Source organism: Podarcis cretensis (genome assembly GCF_951804945.1).
Source record: "Podarcis cretensis genome assembly, chromosome: 2".
In the NCBI taxonomy this organism is placed as follows: domain Eukaryota; kingdom Metazoa; phylum Chordata; class Lepidosauria; order Squamata; family Lacertidae; genus Podarcis; species Podarcis cretensis.
The window spans coordinates 5,864,112-5,890,846 of record NC_137171.1 but is presented as its reverse complement, the minus strand read 5'-3'; the positions used below and the strand labels follow the sequence as shown (position 1 = coordinate 5,890,846).

Here is a 26,735-nt window from a genome sequence, read left to right as displayed (position 1 = left end):
GCTGTGACAGTGCCCAAATGATGAGAGGACAGAGCTGTGTCCTCTGAAACCTAGCCTGCCATCCTGCTATCCTAACTGAAACTTTCACCAATGCTCCATCCCAGACACTTAGGGTCTAGAGACCTGAACAGGCAATTATAAATCCTTTTAGAAACAAGAAGGAAGCTTACCATAAGTACCGTATTTTTTGCTCTATAAGACTCGCTTTTTTCCTCCTAAAAAGAAAGGGGGAATGTGTGTGCGTCTTATCGAGCGAATGCAGGCTGCACAGCTATCACAGAAGCCAGAACAGCAAGAGGGATCGCTGCTTTCACTGCGCAGTGATCCCTCTTGCTGTTCTGGTTTCTGAGATTCAGAATTTTTTTTTTTCTTGTTTTCCTCCTCCAAAAACTAGGTGTGTCTTGTGGTCTGGTGCGTCTTATAGAGTGAAAAAGACGGTAGTTCTTCCAGCCTACAGTAAAAACTGTAGTTTCAAAGGTGGCGAGGAGCTGTGGAGGTGAGACTCAAGGGAGGCAAGTGTGTGTGGATGCCAGAGAGATGCCTGAGGCAGGAGGCAGACAGAGCCTATTCAAAGGGGCGTCCAGCCAACTGTCCTTCTGCTTGCTTCACAGCTGAAGTCCAGAGCGAGATCGAGCGAATTTTTGAACTGGCCAAGTCGCTGCAGCTGGTTGTGTTGGATGCGGACACCATCAACCACCCAGCACAACTGGCCAAAACTTCGCTGGCCCCAATCATCGTCTACGTCAAGGTCTCTTCCCCAAAGGTAAGCAGGGGAGGAAAAGGCTCCTCAGAGACAAAGGGGATTCCTCTGAATCATTCTCTGTTTTTCTGAAGCCCCTTTCAGCTCCCCCAGCTGTGTTTTCTGCTATCTCCTAGTTTTGCAGTGGGAGATGGATTCCTCCCGTCTCTAGGCTGTTCCCCAGCTCACTAGGTAAGCTGGTTTCTGCTTAGTTTAATTTATGCCCACCCCACGTTTTCCTGAATGGGCAGGACCATGTTCAGAACAGGGATAGGAGCTTAGGGCCCCCCAGATGTCAAATATTAAGCTCCCCCCATCCCTGACTATTGGGCATGCTGGCTGGAGCTGATGGGAGCTGAAGTCCAGCAATGTTTGGAGGGCAGCAGGTCCCACAGTCCTGTTTTAAAACCTTACCAAAAGAGTTATATATACCCCCTCCCTGAAATCCCCAATTTGCAAAGTTAGCATTTTAGCTCAGGGTTTTGTTTCCGCTAGGACAGCCAGATTGCAACCCAGAGATTCATCACCACAGCACCCAGTTACCTTGAAACCCAACTCTGACTCTGCATGTTGTTGAGAAGGAATCCAGGTGTGCTGCCCAACAGGTGCCAGCAGGGGAACCGGGCAGTGAAGTGGCAGCAGCACTTGATTTAAGGCTGTGTGGCTGGTTCCCCCACACAGTGTTGAACTGAGGGGTGCAAAATTATTATCATCATCATTAATATACCTATATATATATATTTTAAAATAATTTTTTATTAAGATTTTAAAGGTTACAGAAAAAAAAGAATAATAAGGAATAAAAAGAGAACAATCAAAAATGAAAAAAAGAAGAAACAATACACATACAAAAAAGACATCATCAAAAAACCGAAAAAAGATAAGAGAAAAAAAACACAAAAAAACAAGTCAAACCTTTAACTCACTTACTTACATTCACTTATTTCCTTGACTTCCTCACGCCTCCCATTTTTGTATTCTAATTCAATTAGATATTCCAGCAAATCCTTCCAACTTTATTTTAATCCCAATAATTTATCTTAACATACTATAATTCCCCTCTTTATATTCTAATTCATATAAATATTTCAACAAATCCTTCATCTTATTTTTATCCTTATATCTTATCTTATTATACTATAATTTTCCTATATTAATATACCTATATTTAATATATTAATATTTTCCTATATTAATATACCTATATTTATAATACTGGTACCTACTCAAAGTACCAAAAGGAATTATTGTGAAAATAAGAAACCTGAGGTGGGGGCACCACATTTTCTCGTCACACAGGACACCATATTACCAAAGTCCACTCCTGGTGGCAGGTGAGGAGAGAAAATGCTGCTCTCTTACTCTGGATATTCGAAGATAAAGGGGAGGTCTCTGAGTGAAGACCTGGCCACTCTAATTCCAGCTGCTGGGCCAAAGAAAAACACAAGGTTGGCTCACTTTCCGCACCGGCGCACAACCCTTTTACCTTTACTATACACAGAAGGTCTTCTCTTTAACCAAGCTGGTTGCCCAGGTCGAGCTTCGTGCTGTGAGGGACGGCAGCAATACTACATGGGAAATGTGTGCTTGGATTTCCTGGTGTTTGCTTTTTTTTTTCCATATGAGGTTCAGTTATTGGGTGGCTGTGGCAACAGCGGGAACTTTCCCATTGAAAATCTCAGCAGTGTCAGGTGACCCATGTAGCATGCAGTCTTCCCATGAGAGTGTGTGGGATTAATGGTACTCCCATAAACCATTTAGGATTACAGGAAGTGTCATAGCTCAGTGGGAGAGCAGCTGCTCTGCATGCAGAAGGTTCCTGGTTCAGTTCCACGCATCTCCCTGTCTGAAAGCCTGGGCTTCCCTGCTGCCTCTTCTAGCCCCATGGTTCTGCCGGTCGGTGGCTTCATAAGTTTTAGGAGCTGCAGAGGGTGAGGTGGAGGGAGGAGGCTGATAGAGAGACCATGTGATAGTTTCATAGTAAATTCTGCTTCACAGCTCAGTCATCTCAGCCAATGCACCCCTCCCGCCCGCTTTAGGTGGCCTGCTGGGAGCCTTTCAGCTCTGTAGCTGTGTCCTCTTCTAATTTTATTTTTTTCTGGAAGGTGCTGCAGAGGCTTATCAAGTCCAGAGGGAAGTCACAAGTGAAGCATCTCAACGTGCAGATGATGGCAGCTGACAAGCTTGTGCAGTGTCCTCCAGTGAGTCTGTCTTTCTGTCTGTCTGTCTCTCTCTGTGTGACATGCCTCTGTCTTGCCCTGGGCTCTGTCTGGCTCTTCACTTTCCTTCTGTGTCTCCTGTAACTTGACTTCCTCCACTCGGCACCTCCTGGTTCTGCTCTTAATGGCAGAAGGAACCCCAGGCAAGTGTTTTCGCCATCGATGGCCACACTCTGTCTTTTAAGAAACTGATGTGAAGTCGTCTCATATGGGAAAACGTGCCTTTGAGCATGTGCAGAGCGCCTTTCCCACGCCCCTGAGCAACCTGAATCTGGCCTTATGTGTTTAGAATTCAGGAACATCCTTCCAGGACAAGTGGCAGAGATTCCTTTGCAGAGCTTTTTCGTCTAGAAATTAAGAAGTGCTCCCGCCTCATTTAACAGACAATCTTAAGATTGCAGTCCACCATCCTCAAATTTGGGGGAGAACATTTAAAGGTTGGAGCTGAAGGTGGCACTTCCGTGCCCTTGCTATACACCATGCCAGGTCGCCCGGTACTTGCTTACGTTCTCCACCCAACACTGCAAGCCTCATATTCTATCCTGCCCACTTCTCTGCCCTCTGTGCCTGGGTCTCTGAGGAACTGATCCCTTTCTCTCCCTCTTCTCACCCTTGCGCCTCATCCCTTTCCCCCAAGGAACTATTTGATGTGATCCTGGACGAGAACCAGCTGGAGGATGCTTGCGAACACCTGGCAGACTACCTGGAAGTATATTGGCGGGCAACTCACCACCCTGCGCATGCTGCCGGCGCCCAAAACCTCACCACACCTTCGACTGCCATTCCAGGCCTGCAGGTACAAATAACCTAACAATTGGGGCAGGGGCGGGGAGCTGTGGTCCTCCGGGTGTTGGGACTGCAAGTCCCATAATCTCTGACTGTTGATTCTGATGGGGAAAATTGCTGAGAGGGGGAGGGTTAGTGCAGAAGCCTCAACCTTATAGCAGGCCAAATAAAATAAGTCTCCCTTAAGCGCCACTGGAACTAGCTGTGCGAGATGCAACACAATTCCATACCCAGTGGGAATTGCTTCCTGGTACGTTGGCTCAAGGTTGCCATTTTTAGTTTGAAATGTTTCAATGGGATTTAAGTGTGAGTGACTGTAACTGTCTCATGGGCCCTGCCCAGACGCGCTATGCGCCCCCAGATGGCGCTGTGTCCTTGGGTGATTTTTGTGACCCGCTTTATGGTTCCCCACTCCAGAACCAGGCCTCGCTGGGCGAGCGCGGCAACGAACGCTCCCCGGTGGAGCATGACAGCCTGATGCAGTCGGACGAGGCGAGCGATGCCTCCCGCAAGACTTGGACGGCGGCCTCTCAGCGCAGCTCCCGGCACCTGGAGGAAGAATACTCGGATGCCTACACTGACCTGTACCAGCCTCACCGCAACCACAACAGCGGCCTCCACAGCACCAACGGCCACGACTCCCAGGACCGCCTCCTGGAGCGCGAGACAGAGCACAACCACAATGAGAGGAACTGGCAGCGCAACCGGCCCTGGGCTAAGGACAGCTACTGAGGCCTCCTGGCCGGGCACCTCCCAACCCTCCCTGGGCCAGGCAGCCAGGGAAATGGGATAGGGCCTCCTTCTCCTCCCGAGTCACATCAATTGCCTGGTATTAAGCCTTCCTCTCTTCCTCCCCTCCCAGCTCAGCCCCACAGTATACAGGTCCTGCCCTGGTATACAGGTGCTATCCATGGAACCCCAGACACAGCCACAGCTGCCTGATTCCTACACCCAGGACGGGTGGAATCTCTCGCTCACCTTTCCTTTGGGTTAATGAGGGCCACAATAACGTCCTTGCAGGGTAAATTCCATTGGTAGCTTCTCATCCCAGGTCCATTGTTTTGGGGGGAGGGTTTTGGGCTTCGGGCATCTCTAGGAGAGAGGCAATTGCGTGTGTGTGCACACAAAAGGGGGTGAAGAAAGGGCTGTGATTCTCTTTTTTCTGACTCCAGGTGAGCAGGGCTACTGTTAGGACAAAGGAGGCTTAGCAGGGAGCAACACCAGGATCAGTTTTCCTGGTAAAATGGAGTAGATGGATTACAAGCAGAAAGACAAGATTGTGGGCTTTTGCTGAAAGGACTCGGGCATCGTTCTCATGCTTTGCTGTAGGCCAGTTCAGAAGTAATACGATTGGGGTTGCTGAGGAACGCAAATGTCTGCTGTGGGAATGGGTGTGGTCTGTGAGTAGATTTTCAGATTTGCAGTTGCAGTGGGTGAAGTCATGACACCTGAGCTTTGTGGCATTGGCGACTGTGCAGGTGCTTTGATGCGTCACACACAGCCATATGCAGCAGTGGGGGGGGGGTCTAACTGTCCCCTGGGCTGAACCACTTCAAGTTGCAGGGGTAGAAGAATTGCATAGTTAAACATATTGGAAAGGAATTTCCCTCATATAGAAAATTAGTGTGGAGAAGGCTAGATTATGATGCTTCTTCTTCATGTTTAGTTTCTGTATGCAGGGAGATATATGTATTCAACAATGTGATTCCCTTACCTGTAGCTTAAAGTAGCAGTCTAGAAACTGTTCTTCCATCTTTTCCTCCCATTCCATTCATGGCAGTGGAAAAATGTGGCATAATCCAAGAGGTGAATGATGGGTTGTGAAATGTCAGACAGCATCCACATGCAGTCATAGAGGCCACCCCACAGCGGCTTTTCCACCTGGAGATATTCTCCTGATAAGTGGGGGTGCTTGTTTTTTCAGCATCATCACTCACAGGCATGGCTAAGGCCAATAGGAGAGCCCTACATGGCCTTTGCCTGACATTGCTCCTGTGAGCACCATGAGATTTGATGCCACTATGAGCAAAGTCGTGCTCCAAAGTAACCATAAGAACTGCCCCAAATTCCTTCCTCTTCTTTTCTCTCAGTTTGGCTTCTGTGAAGTGGAAGCCCTCCTAATTCCTAGGAACCTGAGAGGTAAACTGCACATTTTACACAAACATGTGTAATAAAGTCCTGATATAGTAGAATCATGTCTTGCACACGGGTTAATTTCCAGGGGGTAGCACATAAAGCCGAAATTGTGTCTCGTCAAAACAACCCCCTGGAAACGCCATCATGCAAGCAATTTTACCTTCAGGAGACGGTGCGAGATCTTGTGGGGCTGTCCAGGATCTCACAAGACCTTCTCAGAACCCAGTGGGAAAGTATGAGAGCTTAAAAGCATTTTCTGCCTTTTGTGTGTTTAATTTGTACGATATCAGCTGGCCAGCTGCCAAGTGCATAAAGCTGCGATCGTCCAAGTTAAATGTGTGCAAGTTGCAATCCTACTGCACTTCAGATATATATATATATTTAAAGCAGATTTGGGAGGGTATGATTCTGGATAGGGAGCAGCAGGTTTGCGCAAACATTTGCAAATTGGCTGCACTAAAAATGCTCTCCCAGCTGCTTTTCCAGTGATGGGGGTTCCAGATCCACAGGAGATGGGTGGAGGGGGCAGGTGGAGGAAGCATGTTCTTTCGTGGGAGGAGAGTACAGTTTTGAGTTGGGAACAGGCAATGGAGAAAAGATGAAGCACTCCTTTCCACCCTTCTGCTGTTGAAAAAGTTGCAGCCTCCAGAGACCAGGGGATATAATATTCAACTTTTTCCCTGGCACAGAAGAGAAGCCTGTAACTAACGAGCAGTGCATCTCCTTAGAGCCACAGTCCAGGCGTTTGCTTGCATTGCACCCCCTCTTCCCCTCACAGAGACTCTCCGTCTCCTTTCAGTGCACATCCACCCTTCCTCTGTCGAGGAGCTGGTGGGATAACAATCAGTTGTAAAGCCACAATGTGATAACTTTTTTATTCTTCTTCTTCACCCTCCCTGGAGTTCTCTGCTATAATTGCATGAGGCCTTGATCTTCCATAGTCTGTCTGGGAGGGGTGGGCGAGTACCAGCCAGCGTTGCTGCTTGGCAGTGAATGCCCACCTGCATCACTCACAGATTCTGTTTTGAGGAGGGAGGCATAGGGCTAGAGTCAACCCCACCCCACCATTCCCTGCTTCCTATCTCATGCACAAGCCCCCTTCCTACCCCAAAGGCCCAGCTGACCTGCCTTCAGTCCTCCCGCCGCCCCTTGTTCCAGCCTCCTCCAGCACTTCACTGGGCAGTGGATGGCAGCTCCCTGCCTTTAAAACCACGTACACAGCTATCAGAAATCAGCCTGTAAATACTGCATGCTACCATCAGGAGTTGTTGAGTGTGTGTCCTACGCCCTGGGCTGGCCGGAGGAACTGAGGCGGCTCCAGGGGCCAGGGATATCCGGGTTCTGTCCCTGAAATTGCCGGTCAGTCGGCCATGGCAAGAGCTTTGTTACTATTCTTTTGTAGAGAGCACTTATTTCCCTGACAACTTGTAAGCGGTTTGAAACAACAAGCGTTTGCTGTTTATAAAACAAGGCTGGTTTGTCTTTTTTTAAATGGAATATGACGGTTATAGAACAGTGATGCTCAGTGGGTAACCAGCGAGCAGAAATTAATATGTTTTGTATGGTTTATGCACTGTGCCTGGCATTCTCTGGTCCATGGGGTCACGAAGAGTCGGACACGACTAAACGACTAAACAACAACAACAAAAAGGCAATGTGGGTAGGGCCGGCTGTGAACTGGGTTAGGTGTGTTCAGTGTTGACTCACAAACGCGATACTTCTTGCAAAAACCTTCAAAGAGGCTTAACAGCTCTTTGCTGCATTGTTTAGTTCTTTGAGGCAGAGCCTAGGACAGGAAAGGGTTGGGGGAAACCTCAGACCCAGGAGGCAAATGCAAGTCTTTCACAGGCCTCAGGACTCTCCCTAGGCACCCAGCCCGAGTTGCTTTTGCCAGGCTGGACATTGCCAGACTGGAATGTGTCTTTGAATTGCAACAATGCCACTTGCTTGGCTGAATAGAGACACACCTGTTGGTTTTTGTGGAGCAGGAACATAGCCTGCCATACAAGGGGGAAAGTTGCATCTGTTGCTCCACACATTTTTTACTTCTGCCCCACCATCCACCACCAACACGCTGCCCAGGAAGCCTGCACAGAAGTGCATGTGGCTCTCAGGACAAAAAGTGTTCCTCTCCCTGGAACTAAGGCTCTCTGCTGTGCCACACAAAACCATCGTTCCCAAGGATTCCTTAAGGGAATCTATGGCAGTTAATGTGGTATAGAAAAACACATAAATCAAATGGAAAATCTCAAGAGCTTAGCTGCAGCCCAAAGAAGTTCAGTTGGCTGTAGCTGGACTTGACAAGGCCACACACACACATTAAGCGATTGTCACTTGTGAAAAAGCTGGGCAGGTGAGGGAGGCCGTTGACATTTGACACGTGTGCTGATAATTCAATGTGCATTTCCCACCAAGCCTTAAATTGGAGCCTATCAATTCAGCAGCATACACCGTGCCCTCCATCAGCACTACCTGAAGCACAGCACAAAGTGCACTTTAGCCAAAGGAAGGTTTGAGTCTGCATATCAAGAGTCCTTTCGCATTTCAGGTGTTAATACTCCTACTGGGTTAAACGAGCAAAGCAAGGTATGTGAATGGCTGCATGTCACTTTTGCTTCTAATGTATGTGTGTCCTGGTTTTCAGAGATGTATACCAGGAGCAAAAGGGGAATTTGTGTAATTATTTAGTTCCCCTCACAATAAACTATCACATGAAGTACCTTCTCTCCTACCCACCCCTGCAAGCCCCCCGTGCACACACTCAGGACTCTGCACTCCAGCACCTGCTTTGGGGACTCTTTTAAAGAGCACATTTGAAGAATTTAGTCTGCAGATATGCAAATGAAGCTGTGGAAGTGGCTACCCAGTCCCAGAGAACAAAGATGGTCCAATAACACACTGTCCTCAAAGTCCGTGTGGTACAGTCCTAAGCATCCGTAAGACAGGCCTTCCTGCTTTCAATGAACCAGACTCCGTAGTTAGTGAACTCAGCACTGCAGCTTTCTACCATAAATGTCTTCATCTCTGCATTATCACAATTCCTGGTGGAAATGCAAATTTATTGGTGGAAAATCCATACTCTTTGCCCTGGGCACTTTATTTACATATCAGATTATGCAATATTGCATCACTTGTTCCAGTTGCAGCAGAGTAAGGGAGCTTTTCAACATGCAGTTCTTGCCGTATCCAGTGCTGAGCAGGCCAGGAAATAAAGGTAAACTCACCCCAAATCATGGAGGGCTACACAAATCGAATGGGGTGCTGTCCAGTCACATTACAGTCATATCTCAGGTTAAAGACGCTTCGGGTTAAATCTTTTCAGGTTGTGTCCCACGGCAACCCGGAAGTACCAGAATGGGTTACTTCCAGGTTTCACTGCTCACGCAGATGCTCAAAATGACATCACGTGCATGTGCAGAAGCGGTGAATCGCGACCCGCACACACGCGGGTTGCATTCTGCTCAGGTTGTGAACGAGGCTCCGGAACGGATCCCGTTCGCAACCAGAGATACCACTGTATGTTGAATTTCATTTGGGGCACTCTTGGGGCACTCTTGCCAAAAACGACCACCACTGGGTTGCAACAGGAGTGTAGGGCTGCAGCTCACCAGACATAGAGCTACTCACTTGCAAAAATACATGTGCCTCATGGTGTCTGCAAATGGTTCACTTTTACGGCAACACACATAAGGTCCCACTTCTCTTCAAACATCTACTTGTGCACACTTTTGCTGAGACATTCAGCAGTGACATCAAGACATGCCAGGTTTTATCCCAGGCAGCTTCTGTTTGAAACCCCTGGAGAGCAGTGTAGAGGATATTGAGCTAGAAATATTTTGTTTGTTTTAAGTCCAATATGCCATCAACCTTTTGCGTTAGGGACATAAAGAACAAACAATTTCTACACATTTTGTTTTTAACAAAAATAAGTTGCCCTTTTATTCTAGACCTCCAGCTGTCATGCTTCAAACACTACTTTGTTCCAAATGCTGCTACTGCCCTCACACACACAAGATTTACTATATCACTAGTGCAAAACTGGTTATCTTGCTTCTAGCTCATAGTCTCAAAAATAGCTTGTAAGGGCAATTGCTACACTTAAAAGGCACAGAAGCAGGACACAGAGGAATACAAGTTCTACAGAGGAGACACAGTTTGAACTTGCATCTGTGAAAAGGGAGGAGTAAAGGAAGAGACAGACCTGAGTAACATTTCACATGGATTTATAGAAGCACAGAAACATCATTGAAAAATATGAGTGTCTTTCTGTACATCACCTGTCCCCTTCTACTGAAAGTAGCCAGTACTAACCTCTGAATAAATCAAGTTTTCTTAAGAAATTCACCCCACCCTTCCTCATGAAATTACCACCCTGATACATGGTACTGGAAACAGGGTGATGTTCTCACCAGAGAAGGAAAGGAGGGCCCTGCAGCATCCCAGCCTGAGTGCCACAAGTTGTATCACCCCCCCTCCCAAAAAAAGTTGGGACAAAACCTCAGAGTCTCGCTTGATCATGGAGTAGAGGAGGTGGCAGGCTTAAAGCCGCCAAGTGACACAAATCAGTAAGGTGAGTCTGCAGGCCTAGCCTAGCTCAGCTTCCCAACTCAAATGTAAAGCAAGGCTCCAGGAAAAAGGAAGGAGGGAGAATTGTCTAGCTCAGGATTCCCAAGGAGACATTTAAACTTTAGATTGAAGTCTTCATTGTTTGTTTGGTCCTGAATTCTTTCCTGGGTGTCACAACAATGGCTCAAGGGGTGTACCTACTACGTTTGAAGGGGAGGGGGAAGCACATTAAAAGCCACTGCCTCTTTAAGGTCTAGGCAAGTGGGCCTGAAAGAGCCATTTCACCAGGAGGCTCTCAGTCTGCTCCAGGCTCCAGGCAGTGGCCCAGAGTGTCCCCTGGCTGCAATCACATATAGGCCTCTTGAATAGCAACCCTACAGGACTCAGGCAAAGATAGTCTCTTCCCGCCGCTTCTTGGTAAGGATGGTTCCCGGCTTGTGCTGTGCATCTGGGTGGTTGGCCAGTTCTGGAGGGCATGAAGACACCGGACTCTCAAGGATAGCCTGCTTAAGGTCATAGAAGACAGCAGAGTCCTCCTTGGTGACAAAAGAGATGGCTACACCGCTCTTGCCAGCTCGTCCTGTTCGGCCAATGCGGTGAATATAATCTGTAAGCAAGGAGGAAGGAAGGTGTTAAAATGTGGCTAACCTTTGGTGCTGGATGGAAAATCTAAATGATGGCTCATACTACAGGGTCAAGGACAGAGACTGACCACTCCTTAACAGAATATATATATATATATATATATACACTGTTATATATATGTGTGTGTGTGTGTCTCCGCACACAAAAGCTCATACCAAGAACAAACTTGGTTGGTCTCTAAGGTGCTACTGGACAATTTTAATTTTTTAAAAATATATTTCTACTGCATCAGATCAACACGACTACCTGCCTGAATCTATCACCCCTTAACAGTTACAGATAAGTCATTAAAGATGAAAATGAAGATGAAGTATTAGTATAGAATTTCAGTGTTCAAAGCCCTTCATACATCACATTAATCCTTACAACAGTCCTAGAAAAAGGTAGGCCATCACTAACAACTCCATATTGCAGAGGAGGCTGAGGCAGAAGGGCTTGCCCAAAGCAGCAGAGACAAGTTTTGACCCAGACTTTCTAACTTGTGCACTTTGTGACTATACACTGCCAACTCCCAGACGTGAAATTTGAAGGACCTACATCAATTTTGTGACTTCAACTGCACAGCATGCCAACCACAGCCACCCCGCCTCCCCCGTTCAGTGGCCCAAATTACTGAAGCCATGCCTCACAGGCACAGAGGTTTCTGTTCTAAGACCCAGGAAGTGCCCAGAAGATCTCTACAGAAAGGCAGAGAGCACTGGACAGCTCACCTTCAATGTTCTTGGCCATGTCGTAGTTCACCACCATGGACACATCATGGATGTCGATACCACGTCCAGCCACATCTGTGGCCACCAGAATATCCTTGGCACCAGCCTTCAAGTTGGAGAGGGCAAACTCTCGCTGCTCCTGACCTTTGCCGCCATGAAGGGTACAGGCATTGTACTGCAGAGATGGGAGAGCAACAGGTTACATTAAGCCAGATGTTTGTTTGGGCAAGGAGGACAGTAACAAGAAGGCAATGAACAAGCAACAATTCCTCCAGAGACAAAGACAGCCAAGTGTTTCAAAAGGAGACACCGGGGCAGAGTGCTCTATCATTCCCAGACATTCCTAGTGAATATCAAGAGATGTTGATTACCTTGCAAGGGGCTTGTGGGGTGGGGGGGAATGGCAACTACTAGACCAAGAATGAGAACTGAACTCTGCCAATTCAGGGCTCAGCAGAGTCAGCCAGAAGATGTCTTACCAGCTGCCATAAACTCAACAGCTACACCACATTATTCTGATAATTTGCTGATAGTGTGAGAGGAAACACCTACGTATCTTCCCAAAGTTTGACAAAGGACACAAGGACGCCAATTCTGGGAGCCTCAAAGATGGGCTGGCTAACCGCACAAGGGCCTCAAATACTTTGACACAGGACCTGCAGTTCTTGAACTTACAGTTCTTGAGATTACCACTTACCCCCATCTTCTCCAGGGATTTAGCCAGCACATCACAGCCCTTCTTCTGGTTCACAAAGATGATGATGGGTGGGTCAAAGCCCTGCTCCAAAATGTTCAGCAGTTTTTTCCTGTACAGGGGAAAGGTGAGGAGAAGCAAACAGGTGAGGCACGATGGTGGGGTCTGAAGATGCAATTTGTTCAGCAGAAATGTTACATTGTACCCCTGCCCTCTGGCACACATCGCTAACCGTCCGTGCCAAAAACATGCCTCATCTCTGTATTATCATTTGGAACAGTTCAGTACCATGACATCCAGAAACAACACTAATAACACTGGGCAGGGGTAGCCATGTGTACAGCCTTGAGCTCCTTGGCAGAAAGGAGGGCTAGAACTTGTAACACGTAACTAAAAGGTGCACCCAGATTCAAGTAAGCATATGGGGGTGGCGGCTGGACTGAATGATATTCTGGGGTCCCTCTGCAACTCTAAGCCACATGCCACGTTCTCTTTTCTGCACTCCCACCAAGGAAAGGATGCACTGGTCGTTATCCTGACCCACTGATCCCACCCCACAGTAAATGCAAGACCATGTTTCTCTCCACACGTTTCAAGTCATTGATATTTTCAGTTTCCCGACAAGAGGGTACATGGTTTCTTTGGACCTCCACCCACTTTGCTTGAGTAATCTGGGAACTGTTTCATGGTTCAAGTCATGAGGAATGCTGGCTCATTCCACGTAGCCCATCTCTGGAAATTACATTACGGCAGAAGCCCCATGTTTGGGTTGAGGCTTTACTTCATAGCCAGAAATGTGCTTATGCCACAATTTGGAAGGAGCGAAGATAAAAGCATAAAATGGATGTGAATTGCCTCTGCAAAGGGATCTCTTTTTAAGCACAGAGCCCTGTGCCAATCAAAACAAACACAGTTCTATGTTCTATGCCTACCACACCTGAGGGCCCAAACCTCAAAGGCTTCCGTTACCTCGTTTGACCTAGACAAACCAAGCCCCTTGACGCAACCTCCCACACCAGCGATTACCTCTTCTCCGACTCTGACATGAGGAAGACCTTCTGTTCCACACGCTCATGTGGTTTGCCAGCAGAGCCAATGTAGACCACTGCTGGGCGGCGCAGGTAACTGCGGGCCAGGCGCTCCACAGCAGGGGGCATGGTGGCTGTGAACATCACAGTCTGCGGGGGGGGGGGGGGGAGAGAAAAGAGAGAGCATGAGTGCAAGGCAGTCTGCCTCTCCTCCCACATAATGGAACTCCTCCAATTTAAGCAGAAAAGGGGAGGGATGCATTTTCACAAATATCACATTGCAGGGAATATGTACAAAGAGAGCTCTTTTATTAAGAAGGTTACCTCCAATCATAGCTAAAACAAGTCTCCACACTTCCATTTGCGGTATTTTAGCTAGAAATAAAGGAAATCAATGATCCCTTCACCTTGCAAAGGACATCTAATCCTACCATTTTACCACTTCTGGCTGGTAAGTTGGGTTTTTTTACTGTGAATGGTGCCCAAGCTTAAATGTTCTCCTTGTTCTGCCTTGCTCCCTCTCAAAGCACACTTTCAAGCACTCAGTATGTTCCACGGAAAAGGGAATGGCCACTAACATCCTCTTCACCGCCTCACCTTTTGTGCCTATGAATCTGAACTCTGGGTGGAACCCAAGTGGTCAGTTCCATTAGCACAAGGACTATTATTATTATTATTATTATTATTATTATTATTATTATTATACAGCCCTATACCCATAGGTCTCAGGGCCCTCTCCTCTCCCTAAGGTAAAGGTACCCCTGCCCGTAAGGGCCAGTCATGACCGACTCTAGGGTTGCGCGCTCATCTCACTCAAGAGGCCGGGAGCCAGCGCTGTCCGAAGACACTTCCGGGTCACGTGGCCAGCGTGACGAAGCTGCATCTGGTGAGCCAGCACCAGCGCCGCACACGGAAACACCGTTTACCTTCCTGCTAGAAAGCGGTCCCTATTTATCTACTTGCACTTAAGGGTGCTTTCGAACTGCTAGGTGGGCAGGAGCTGGGACCGAACGACGGGAGCTCACCCCGCCGCGGGGATTCGAACCACCGACCTTTCGATCAGCAAGTCCTAGGCTCTGTGGTTTAACCCACAGTGACACCCGCGTCCCACACACCCTGTAAATCAGCTCTGGAGGATAGAGGTAACCCCCAGGACAAATTTACAGGGCACACAGGGGGCATATGGGGAGAGAAGAGCAGACAGGGAAGCTCCATTGCACAACTAAAAGTCTTTGTGCTGTTTAGTGGGCTACCGCCCTCTGGAATGAACATGGTTTCCTAAGAAACAGCTTTCAGATAAAAGCATCTCCCTGCCCACAAGCAGCCACCAACCACACCCTCCATCCCTTCAAAAAAAAGTGCCTTATTTCTCATGTGAATTTAAAAACATTGCTAACCAGGTCAGATTAAAGGAAGGGTGTTTGGGTCAAAGGGTGGAACTCAATGGTGGACTTGAACCCCAGTGCTTTACTTTTTACAATACACCAGATGTGACAGCAAGGCATCCAAACCCCACTAACCTGCCGATATTTGTGCTTGCCCAACTCGAAGTTGGCCAACATCTTTTCAGGGTCTTCAGCCTCGTCCGTATCTGGTTTCTGGTTAGTGACAGGTATGTGCTCCAGGATCTTTTGCACATCAGGCTCGAAGCCCATGTCAATCATGCGGTCAGCCTCATCCAGTACTACATAGGTGCAGCGGCTCAGCACCAGGTAACGGTTCTCCAAAACATCGATCAGACGGCCCGGTGTAGCAATCACAATCTGTGGCATTTAGTGAGAGAGAGCAGATACATGGAGGTGGAAATGACCCTTGCAACCTGTGTCCATACAACTTTTCCCCATCCTTCCCTGATGAACTCAAGAAACAGTGCAACATTTCCCAATGTACTATCCAGGCAAGGAAGGTGAGCCAGGCCATGAAGTTAAGAGAATATTAAGCTATGATTGGGTGTCATCATTTATCACTCACAGGAGCACTGTGCTAATGCACAAAGTGAACATTTAGGGTTGTAGCCAACAATATGCCAAGAGTGTTCTGCTGGTACAACAGGATTTCCATTTCCTCTCCTCCCACTGTGTGCCCCTAAAATCTACTCTAACATCTCCCCCTACCCTCTGGAGCTGATTTTGAGGGTGTGCAGGGGGGTATAGTAGAGGAAGAAGCAGCTCCATTGCAGGATGAGAAGTTGGTTGTGTCAGAAGATGCAGCATTGGCTGTGGCCCTTACAGACCACCCACCATAACTTTTAAAGCAGAAGGGTGGCCCTCTCACCTCACAACCCATGCGCAGGCGGAAGCCTTGATCCTCACGCGAGATGCCACCAATAACAGCCACTGTGCGGATGCCCAGGGGCTTTCCAAATTTGATGGTCTCTTCCTCAATCTGCTGGGCCAGCTCACGGGTGGGAGCCAGGATGACGGCATAGGGTCCCTGATCCGACTCCTCAATCCTGCAGTGAACAAAAAACACATGCTGAGCTGAAGCAGACAGGGTGAAACCATCCCTCTCTGGCCTACGTGACTTCGCAGCAAAGGCAGGATCCCAACCAAAGAATGCCCCAGGTTTCCGCCTGCTAGATTGGACTGTGAGAAATGTATACATTTGTGACTACCACTGAAACAAAATTAAGTAAGGGTGGGTGCCATGCAATTTTTTTGGAGAAGGGGAAACAAGCCACCCCCCCCAAAGTGTCAACCCAGTGAAGTAAATGGGTTCCAACTGAACCAGATTATTTCAAGCTCACCTAGAAGCCACAGTTTCTGGGGAAGGGTCATCGCTTAGTGCAGGGGTCAGCAAGGTTTCTGGTGCCTGCGTCTGTGCAGACATGATTTTCGGCGTCTGCACATGTGCAGACACAATTTTTACCACCGCAGAAGCGAGTCTCTGCGCTGCACCGTGCTAGTTTAGGGCAGCATGTGGGGACTTGCTGAGTGGGCGGCTCAGTTCGGGGGTGGCTCATGGGCTGGTTAAACAACCCCTGTGGGCTGCTTGTGGCCCATGGGCCTTAGGTTGCCTACCCCTGGGCTTATTGGTACAGCACATGCCTTGCATGCAGAAGGTCCCAGGTTTGATACCTGGCATCTCCAGGTAGGGCTGGGAGAGGAACCTGCCCGAAACCCTGGAGAGCCACTGCCAGTCAGTGTAGACAATGCTGAGGTAGGCGGACCAATGGTCCAAACTGCCGAACAAGGCAGTTTTCTATGTTCATAAGTTGGCACCAGCCATTCAGGTCTTATCACAGCCTGAGCACAACAAAAGCTGCAAGGAAGCTCCTGCAGCCAATCGGAAGCCTCGCCTTGGTTTTTTAACATTTTTTGGAGTTGAACGGACTCCCAGAAAGCATTAAGTTCAAGAACCAAGGTACCACTGTACTTGATGTGTGGTATTAGATAAATATCACTCCCTCACAGAAGAATGTTTGGCTGTTGAGAGCACCAGTGCAAACTGTGGTGCTGAAGAATCATTTGCATGTCAGCATTGACCCAGACCCAAACCAGGACCCTCAAAAGTCCATTTCATTCCGCCCCCCCCCTCTGGAAAAGTGGCGTGACCTGCCTCAGCACCCATCACTCCCTCCCTCACCTGTCGATCTTGGGAAGTGTTGTGATCCACACCAGCAATGGGATAAGGAAGGCAGCTGTTTTACCACTGCCAGTTTCTGCCACGCCAATGATGTCACGGTTCTGCAGACCAATAGGAATGGCTTGACGCTGAATAGGAGTTGGTTCCTGTGGAAAACGGGGCATAAAACCTATCAGGAAAGCACTAGGCTTCTTGGGAGGAATCAAAGGGAATTCAAACAGTCAGCAACAGAACCAGGAATCCTGACTCTTAGCCCTCCCCAACATCCAAAACAATTATGTCTTTTCAAGAACAAAGCTGATCTCCAGAAGCCATGATGCTCAGTCCCTGTTCAACAACACCCACCCCCATAAACTAAATGATCATTTTTTAAAAAATGATCATTTTAAAATATAAACTTTTATATTTTAAAGCAGCATTTAAAATATACACTTATACAGTCTCTCAAAATAAACTGAAGTTTCAATGGTTAACAGAAGGGCCAATCCATCTCTATGAAGTGACTTGCATCTCACCTTGTAGCCGCATTTGTCAATGACCTCCAAGATGTGAGGGGGCAGCGAAGAGTCTTTCCAGGAACGAATAGGGTTGGGGATCTTGCCTCCTTTGGTGGTGATGCTGTAGTCCTCCCGGAAGATACGCCAGTCCCTGTCTGTCATCTCATCCAGTTTCTTTTGAGACCAATGCCTGTCATCCCAGCGCTGCTTGGCCTCCTTTTTACGCAGCTTGCGCAGACGTGCCCTACGAAGAAGGAAGATCCCAACAGGGTCAGAATAGGCAGGCCAAAATGGTAGAAGACAAAAGCAAAGAAAAACCCCAGCAAACTGGAAGAGGGCAGCTCTTACATTTGCACAAAACTTTGCTTACTGCAACCTATTAACTATGTCAGGAATAGGACTGGGCGATATATTGAGATATCGTCCAAAACCGGTTAGACGTTCACATCACGATAACTGTTTCATAATATTTTACCTAGCAATATATCACGAATCACAGTATGTGCGAGGATTAGGCGACATCTAGTTTTCAACATTGCAATGTTATGACCAGCAAAACATCACAATCTACCACAAGGTCTGAAATAAGCATGGAACTACGCAAAGGCGAAAATGACAATGTCCTGGCAACTGCTGCTACTTAGGGGTCTAAAACGGATAAATGACAATATTATCAATCACCTCATGGTCACTTTAATCACTGATTTAATCACTTTAATTAGTCAAGGCATCCAAACAGGACTTTTAGTTTTGGGCTTGGCTACCCAATGGTGGTATTCAGGACAATCCACAGTACAGCAATGAGTCATAGTGAATACAAATAATCTGGGAATGCCAGACTGCCAGCATGCCCACTAGGCAGCAGCAGCGGCAGCAGCCTGGCAACAGTAGAATCAGAAATGCCCGGGGGGTAGAAGTGGTGGCAGCCTGCAAGGCCTTGTCATGGCATTAGCAGTAATGGTTGCCTGCAAGGTCTTGCAGTCGCAGCAGCAGTAGTGGCAGCCTACAAGGCCTCACTGAGGCAGGCTGCCGCAGCTTCTACCACCACCTCCTACTACCGCCAGGTGAACTTGCAGACTGCCGCCACTTTTTGCCACTGTGGCGAGGTTTTGCAAGCCACACTGCTAAAGGCACAAAACTCCAGCCAGAAAAGAAAACTGGTGAGCACAAGCTGGCTCAAGTAACCTATTCATTACTTCTGTAGATGCTGAATGGCATGTGTGGCTAAAAACACCAACAATGGATTTGATCTATTAATTGTGTATGCATATAATTTGAACAATTTGCATGATTTACACTCCTCATAATGAACTCTTAGAGTCTGACTTTCCCTGTCAGAGAGTTTTGGTTGGTTGAATTGAAAAAACAAACAAACCACCAATCCTTGTACATGTGATGAAAGCACAGAATGTCTTCCCACATCCAACATCCAGCAAAACCACAAAAGTTTACTGTTCCCTCATCTAATGGGGAAATGTCATCATAAACTTTGCAACACCAGCACCTGCCTCCCTCCCGCCCTGGATGTAACTTACTCCTCTTGCTCCTTCTCCTCCAGCGTGCGCCGCTTCTCCATCAGGTCTCCATAAAAACGCGACTGCTCCCGCTTCTGCTGTTTCAAGTCAATGCCAGCAATGAAGCCACGTCCCAGCAGCTGAACCTGATGTCGCTCCTTGTACCTGTTGAACAGAATGTCAGATGGTACTGTATACACTCCAAACTGTAGGTGGTTAGAATTTGCTTAGGAACTCCCAGAACCCTATCTCAATTTTTTCCACAAGCCCTACTTAATTTGCACAACTCACTGCCATGTGAGAATTTGTATTTTTAGGGTACAAGGATGTAGTTTTTCTACAAATCCCAAATCCCAGACCTCTAGTCATCTTCCTCTCACAGGGCTGGGAATATTCCTGGTTCATTTGTGTCAGCTATACTGGCTAAGGAGGAAATGGGATTTTCAGATTCTTCCCAGGAGCAAGGATAGATATGTGGCTCTGCGGACACCAGTCTCTCTATTCTGAAGTAGCATCCCATACGGAACCCGCCTCCCACAGCAATACTCACAGGGGATTGTAGTCAATGGAAGTGTCTTCGGAAGCATCCCACTCAAAGACAAATTTGCGGTCATTCAGATGCCGAGTGCGTCTCCGCTTCTTGACCCCACCCAAGTACCGCTCCTAAGGGGACATGGTATTTATTCAGTTCATACCCTCTCAGACTTTTCCAAAGGAAAAACAAGGCAACATTTCCCAATGAAACACAAAGGAAGTTTGCAAGGAAACTCTATGTGCCTCCCTTTGCAAGAATTCAGTCTGACCGTGAAGAGACAAGGATTGTTGCTGAACACGCTAAGGAGCAAAATATACCTTAAAGCATGCTATAATCCAATACACACACCGGTTGGATCAAAGTTACAATAAACACGTATGCTGCTCTTTCTAAGTTTTCCAGACGCTTCATATATAACAGCCCTGTAAGGTGGGTCAGTATTATTATTCCTCATATTTCTGATAAGTCCCTGAGGCTGACAAGACAAGAGTTTCCCTAAGGCCCTGGAGCGACAGAAGTGCACTTTGAACAAGGGACACCCTGGCTAACAGTTCAGACTCTGCATTGGTTCCCAAATCAGCTTTTTGCTCACTTGGGCTCATATTCAGATCATCCTTTTCATTCCCAGCCCAGAAAACATGTGTATCATCATTGGACTTTGGGAACAAAGACCCAGGAAAAAGCAGGAAAAATAAATTTGCCGCAGCCCAGTTTTGCCGCAGCAAAGGAAAAAAAAAAGCCTTTTATTCCAGTGCTGAAAACTCCAAACAGCTGTGTCTGAAGACGTGTTCCTGTTAAGAACTGGGCTGTTGCTTTCTTCTTCAGATGTACATTTCAAAAACTCAGGAACCCCCAAAGAAAAGTCATTACAGTAGCCTAGCCTTAAGGTTATGAAGTCATGTAAAGGACAAGATATGAGTGATGAAAAGTGATCAAACAATTTTACGGACCATTTTCTAAAGCTGGCTTTTAGGGAGAATGAAAGTACGTTGGCACTGTCAGGTTGATTTTGTGAGTGGGTCTACTGTGACAATCAACCCACACCAATAATATATTTTTCAGGACATAGAAAACTGTGATGATTCACTCAAAAAACTGGTATGATTGCATTAAATTGATCAATGAATTCAACTTCAGCCACTTGGATGCACATCAAAGACACTCTCCTATCCCAGTCCCCTTGCTCAAACCCATTAATCTTCATCTCCATACTTCTTACAGAGAGAAAATGAAATGGCCTAGCATTACCTTGATGGCATGAAGTTCCTTACTCTTATCTTTCTCCTCACGGATTTTTTGCCGCCCTTCCTCATCTTCATTGCCATTGGTCTCTCGTTCCATGCGCTCTCTCCGCTCACGCCGCTCCCTCTCCTGGGGATCTTCTGTAGTAAATGGCAGAATGTCAGGAAATGTGGCATCAGGACACATGCTCAGAGTAGGGAATCACATCATGCCCCCGAAGCTGAATACAGTTGTACCTTGGATCCTGAATGCCTTGCAAGTTTTGGCACCTGAACGCCACAAACCTGGAAGTGAGTGTTCCGGTTTGTTAATGTTCCTTGGAACCCGAATGTCCGATGTGGCTTCCGATTGGCTGCAGGAGCTTCCTGCAGCCAATCGGAAGCCGTGCCTTGGTTTCCGAACATCTTGGAAGTCGACTGGACTTCTGGAGCGGATTCTGTTCAACTTCCGAGGTGCCACTGTACCTGACGATCTCCTGGGAGGTAATCTTTACCTAGCATCTTCCTCCCCATTTCTTGGAAATGTTTTCTCTTTTTCCTCTCCTCTTCTATGAGACGCTGCCGCTCCTCCACCTCCTGCTGCCGTCGCTTCAAGGCCTCGGCCTCTCGTTCTGCCTTGGAAAGGAACTTCGGCTGCAAGAAATCAGAGCAAGATGTTGAGCACGCAAGGAAACCCTGTGTACTTCCCACATCAAGAATTGCTAAAGATGTCAGGAAGCAAAGCTCAGCTTTAGACACACACAGCTTGCTGTAATCCAATACACCCACCTGCTGGTCTCACCCGGGCAAAAATGGAATTGGTAGGTGGGGAAAAAGAAAGTGGAGGCATGCCCCATGCTCTTACCTTGGCTTCAGCCTCTTCCTCAGCTTTCTTCTTGGCCAGAAGCTCCTCCAGAGAAAGTGGCTGGGCCTGTGAACAAAATAAGTGAACGTTAAAATCAGGGGTGGAGGTGAGTGGGGTGGGAGAGAGAAACCCAAAAAGTAGGAATTGCTGTCACTGAAGCTATACTTTTGGCTGTACGGAAAAAGTGCTATGCTATAAAGTTCCAAAGTAGCAAGGTTGAAAGAGAATGTAAAAAACTGTTTTTAAGTAGCCTGATTAATTGAGAAGAGCTGCCCTTTCATCTCACAGTAAGCACTTTCCAGAGGTACTGTATAAAGAAGCAGAGAACTGAAACATACCAGAGATTTATAGTATAAGGCCTTTCAACCAACAAAAGATTGAAAGGATCTATGCCATCCTAGAAACACACTTTGAAAAATATAAATGGACTTGTAATTTTTAATAAAAAGAGGTCTCAAATTAAAAGAATCAGGGTGCTGTGGGGAATTCAAACCCACCCACCCACCCAAAGTGTACATGTTCTGACAAGCACTGGACATCTAGAAGGTACATGCAGTTACCTTCTCCTTCTTTGACAATGAATCATCATCATCATCTCTGCGAGAATCTCTGTTCTTCCTGGATTTGGAGTCTTTGTTCCGACTTGGAGAGGAGCTCCTGTGCCAGAGGGATAGAACAGTCAGGAGTTGGGGTTACCATATTTCACTGGGTGGATCTAGGTTCAGTCCCCCTCAGGTTCAGCTGGCCTCAGTGACGGACCATTCCTTTAGTGTGGCAAGCCCTGCCCTGTCGAACTCCCTACTAGTAGAGGTTCAGCAGGAACTTTCCCTCCCTTCTTTTAGATGTCTTCAATTATTTAGACAGGCCTTTGAAATATGAATTTCTCTTTTTAACCAACTAGTATCTGCTGATGTTTCACTGATGTTTTTAATCATATTTTTATGGACTACTTTGCTGATTTTATTATATTTTGTATGTTACTCACCATTCTGATCTACTTTATGAAAGTATGGATTATAAATATTTAAATATATCCAAATCTAAATAAATCTATTGAACAAATCCTCAGCACCAGTCACTCATGGTAACTGTAGCTGCTACTGCCCTTTCAACAGCAACCTAGGCATTGTACCTTGAGCCCAATTCCCGTAATAGTAACCTGTTAACCCAAAAATTTAGATGAAACTTCTCTTTAAATTAAAACATAAGGCTAAAATGGTGAAATTGTAGGTAACTTTTTCATCATGTTTCTACCCCAGCTACCCATGAAACAATGCTATATTCCACAACAGCTGCGACACCTCAGAAGTAACTGCATTCATCATCTAGGTCTAGGAAACAGTGTTTTACCTGGACCGTTTATGGTCCTTGTCCCTCCGGTGCCCATCTTTCTCACGATCCCGGTCCTTCTTGCTGCGCTCCCGCTCTTTGTCTCGCTCCCGCTCTTTATATCGCCGCTCTCTACAAACAAATGGTTTACATGCGAATAACTGATTTCAATGCACATAGATCAAGCCACCCCTTCCATCAGACAGCAGAAACCTGAATCAATAGAAATCAACCAACCAACTGTAGAAACTGTTCAGTCCCACCAAATTAAATTAGCATCCTCCTATGGATATAGTCCCTTTATGTTTTGCTCACACCCATCAACTCAGCCTTTATATAAAGGGTACAGCTGTGGTTTATCTGTACAGCAGACCTGGAAAGGCATAGAAATTGACAATAAATGTAATCAAGACTGAGTGGATGTAACTCTGCAACAGTGCCTCTTAAGTGCTGAATTTGGCACAGAGCACTGAATTCAGCATCATAAGAACCTCCATTTTCTTTCTTAAAAATGAAAAGAAAAAAAAGATTAGCCACAGCTCAAATTCAGGAGAGAATTAGGACAGAGCAACATTTTCATTGGTTGGGCTTCAATAACTTGCAGTCTGACAAGTTACAGGGAACCAGGCAGCCGGCCTTCTCGGTAGTGGCACCCTCCCTGTGGAATGCCCTCCCACCAGATGTCAAAGAGAACAACAACTACCAGACTTTTAGAAGACATCTGAAGGCAGCCCTGTTTAGGGAAGCTTTTAATGTTTGATGTATTACAGCATTTTACAGCCGCCCAGAGTGGCTGGGGAAGCCCAGCCAGATGGGCGGGGTATAAATTATAAATTATAAATTATTAATTATTATTAGCTCCCTTCCCCAAAGACAGCAGATGCGTTATATCAAGTAAAGTGATACACTGTAATCTGTTTAGCATGCATGTTTGCAGGTCTTAGAAACCAAGCTCTATCAGTGTAGTTTAGGAAAACTTTGTACCCATTTTTTATTTCAAAACCAACAATACCGACTACCTAGCCCCAGTGTAACAAGGGATGCAGAATAGTATGTCCACAAAGGACATGCACTGGGTGTCCTTAAACTTATGTAAGCACCATTCCTGTTGGGAATGGATTGTGACTCTGTTACTAAGTGCACCCCCAAAGCATTTGAAAGTAACTGCTCTGAGAAACTGGATGCTACCTCGGTAAATCGTTGGTTTGAGTCCAAAATCCAGTTCAGTGCTGGATTGTTGAATCCTACTAATAGCCAAATAAAAACAGCTGAAGCTAACAGCATTCCCTGCTTACTTAAGACACTCAAGGCTGACTAACCTTCATCATCCTTGCAGCAAACCAAATTGACCTATAATCTGGCCTTACCTCTCAGTCGATTTGGACCTAGATCGGGATCTTGATCGACTGCCTCTCCTTCTCTCACGGGAACGGTGCCTTTTCCTGTCCTTTGTGACGGGGGAGCCTTTCCTGTCTCGCTCTCGTTCAGCTGAACGTGAGCGTCTCCGCTCTTCCTTGAGGGGTGAAGAATCTCTCTCTCTCTTTTCAACAGTTTCCCCAGCCATCTGGATTAAAAAAGTTTTGTTGATGGTATTAGTATACAGAAGTTATTTGGAAGAGGAAGGGGGATTGGAGACCTGCTTAAGTATGGAATTGCCCCAACTGTCTGTGGATATAGCTTAATTAAGAATCTGAAATCTCACTCCTCGCATTATACACCAATTATGTCATTCTTAAAATCCTGAGCAAGTTTTCAAGGTGTGGAAGTTGGTGAGGGACCAACAGTTGGAGTCCCTGATTCCCAAAGAAATGCAACCTGAACCCCTCCCAGTTACTGATTTGGACACAAAAAAGGAATCTGTGGAGGGGATGGCATCTCTGAAAGAGGATTTGCTGGCAGGCTATTTTGAGAAGGTGGCAGTCTTGGCATATTGCCTTCTACTCCATTCTCAGCATGGTCCTCTTAGAATAAATAAATACTGATTAAACAGGCTATTGCTACCAGTTTTAACACAGCTGGCCTGTTTTTAGAGGGGAAGCCCAAAAATTGATCAGGACAAATTTATAAATGTCACATAGACTGAAATAAATTAAAGTCTGCCAATGAGAAATTGTTTCAAATTCATATACTGTAGACTGGTAGTGGAAAAAAGCATGCATGCACGCACACACACACACACAAATCATCATGTCCAACAACATGTAGTTCTTCTGCATATAGGCATGATAAAAAGTCATGATCAGGTGCATGCTGCATGTTCACATGAACATGCAGTTCTTACAGCTGATGACCCACATGCTGGTTCTATGACTGCAGGTATGGTATAGGAACAAAAGTGTCTGACTGAGAAAAGGGAGACCCGGGATCATATCTCCCCTCAGTCATGCACAGAGTGGTTGTGAAGATAAAAGCTGGGAGAGGGGGGAAATACTACTATGAGCTCTTTGGAAGAAAAGTGGGATATAATAAAATGTAACAAATAAAACATATTTTAACATAAAAATAGAGTACAAAATAAAATTTTATGTCAGAAAAAGTGGCATGTGATGCACAATGACAATCACTGTTATTTCTGCACAAACCTCAAAAGAACAATCAAGACTTCACTCTTCTCAAATTATTTCACCCAGCTCACTCCCTAAGGAGGGAGGGATACTTGATCTTTGGGCTGGAGGGGGTTTGGTGTTGTAGAAGGTAAGACAGTGGAGCTCAAGTCAGGCTAGGAATGCCCCACTCTGCATGGGAGCCCATGTGGGGTAGTGGTTAGAGCAGGCATAGTTAAACTCTGGCCCTCCAGATGTTTGGGACTACAGTTCCCATCATCCCTGACCATTGGTCTTGTTAGCTAGGGATGATGGGAATTGTAGTCCCAAACATCTGGAGGGCTGGAGTTTGCCTATGCCTGGGTTAGAGTGCCAGACTGGGTCCTAGGAGGCCAGAGTTCAAATCCCCACTTGGTGATGAAGCTCACTGGGTGACCTTGGGCCAAGTCACACACTCTCGGCCTAGCCCACCTCACAGGGTTGTTGTGAGGATAAAACGGGGAGGAAAAGTAGGACACAAAATTAACAAACAAACAACGACAACGTCTCTTCCTCCCACGAACCCTGGTGCACCAACCTCTGTGTTTATTCTGGCACCATCCCCGCCAGGGCTGAGCGTCTGGAAACAAACCACGGCGAGGGAAGCGACGGCGTGAGGCGCCCGCAACTACCGCTGACCTGAAGCCGGCAGCCCTTCTTCTTGGATAGCTTTCCCCACTTGAGTCGCTGGAAAGACCGACGGTGGCCGGGGGAGAAGCGGGTGCGCCTCACCTGTAGCCCTTCCTGACGTTACCAGCAACTCACTGCGGCGCCAACATCGCCGCCATCTTACTAAAGCTGATTCCGGTCACAACAGCGGGTTTGCCGCGGGGCATCATGGGAAAGCAAGTCCACTCGGGCTATCCGTCCCGCCTCAGTGCCCAGGCTTAGAACTACATTTCCCATAGAAACCGCGAGGCAGGGAGAGAAAAAACAAAAACAAAAAAATCCCAGCATGCACCGCACTCGGAAGGCGCTCTGTTCGCCCTGCAAATAAGCTTCTCGGGGTACGCAGCCTGTGCGTTCTAAACGGAACGTAAGTAAGAAAACTACGATTCCCAGAGGGCATTTCGGCATCTTGACGG

The 26,735-nt window shown here is 46.9% G+C and overlaps 2 protein-coding genes across 5 annotated transcripts in view; one reads left to right on the top strand and one right to left on the bottom strand.

Moving 5' to 3' along the window:
• The window catches only part of CACNB3 (calcium voltage-gated channel auxiliary subunit beta 3), a 37,955-nt gene extending 30,605 nt beyond the window's left edge, over positions 1 to 7,350 (top strand). For all 3 annotated transcript variants that reach the window (XM_079966708.1, XM_079966706.1, XM_079966707.1), the window contains exons 10-13: positions 612 to 763; positions 2,845 to 2,940; positions 3,596 to 3,754; positions 4,162 to 7,350. In XM_079966708.1, coding sequence (XP_079822834.1) covers positions 612 to 763; positions 2,845 to 2,940; positions 3,596 to 3,754; positions 4,162 to 4,476 — 722 coding nt within the window. In that variant the 3' untranslated portion in view covers positions 4,477 to 7,350. The remainder of the gene's footprint in view (positions 1 to 611; positions 764 to 2,844; positions 2,941 to 3,595; positions 3,755 to 4,161) is intronic.
• Positions 7,351 to 10,086: 2,736 nt separating this feature from the next.
• DDX23 (DEAD-box helicase 23) lies at positions 10,087 to 26,496 on the bottom strand. 2 transcript variants are annotated; one of them, XM_079966676.1, is made up of 17 exons: positions 26,383 to 26,496; positions 24,436 to 24,632; positions 23,090 to 23,200; positions 22,300 to 22,396; positions 21,740 to 21,805; positions 21,390 to 21,528; positions 20,903 to 21,036; positions 19,670 to 19,782; positions 19,141 to 19,284; positions 17,624 to 17,849; positions 17,109 to 17,254; positions 15,798 to 15,975; positions 15,044 to 15,286; positions 13,522 to 13,673; positions 12,499 to 12,607; positions 11,802 to 11,976; positions 10,087 to 11,053 (listed from the first exon to the last, which is right to left on the bottom strand). In XM_079966676.1, the coding sequence occupies exons 2-17, from the start codon at positions 24,630 to 24,632 to the stop codon at positions 10,830 to 10,832; spliced, it is 2,454 nt and encodes an 817-aa protein (XP_079822802.1). In that variant the 5' UTR covers positions 26,383 to 26,496; the 3' UTR covers positions 10,087 to 10,829. The 2 variants fall into 2 exon arrangements, with proteins under 2 accessions (XP_079822802.1, XP_079822801.1); XM_079966675.1 differs by having other exon boundaries at positions 26,189 to 26,471.
• Positions 26,497 to 26,735: the final 239 nt, after the last annotated feature.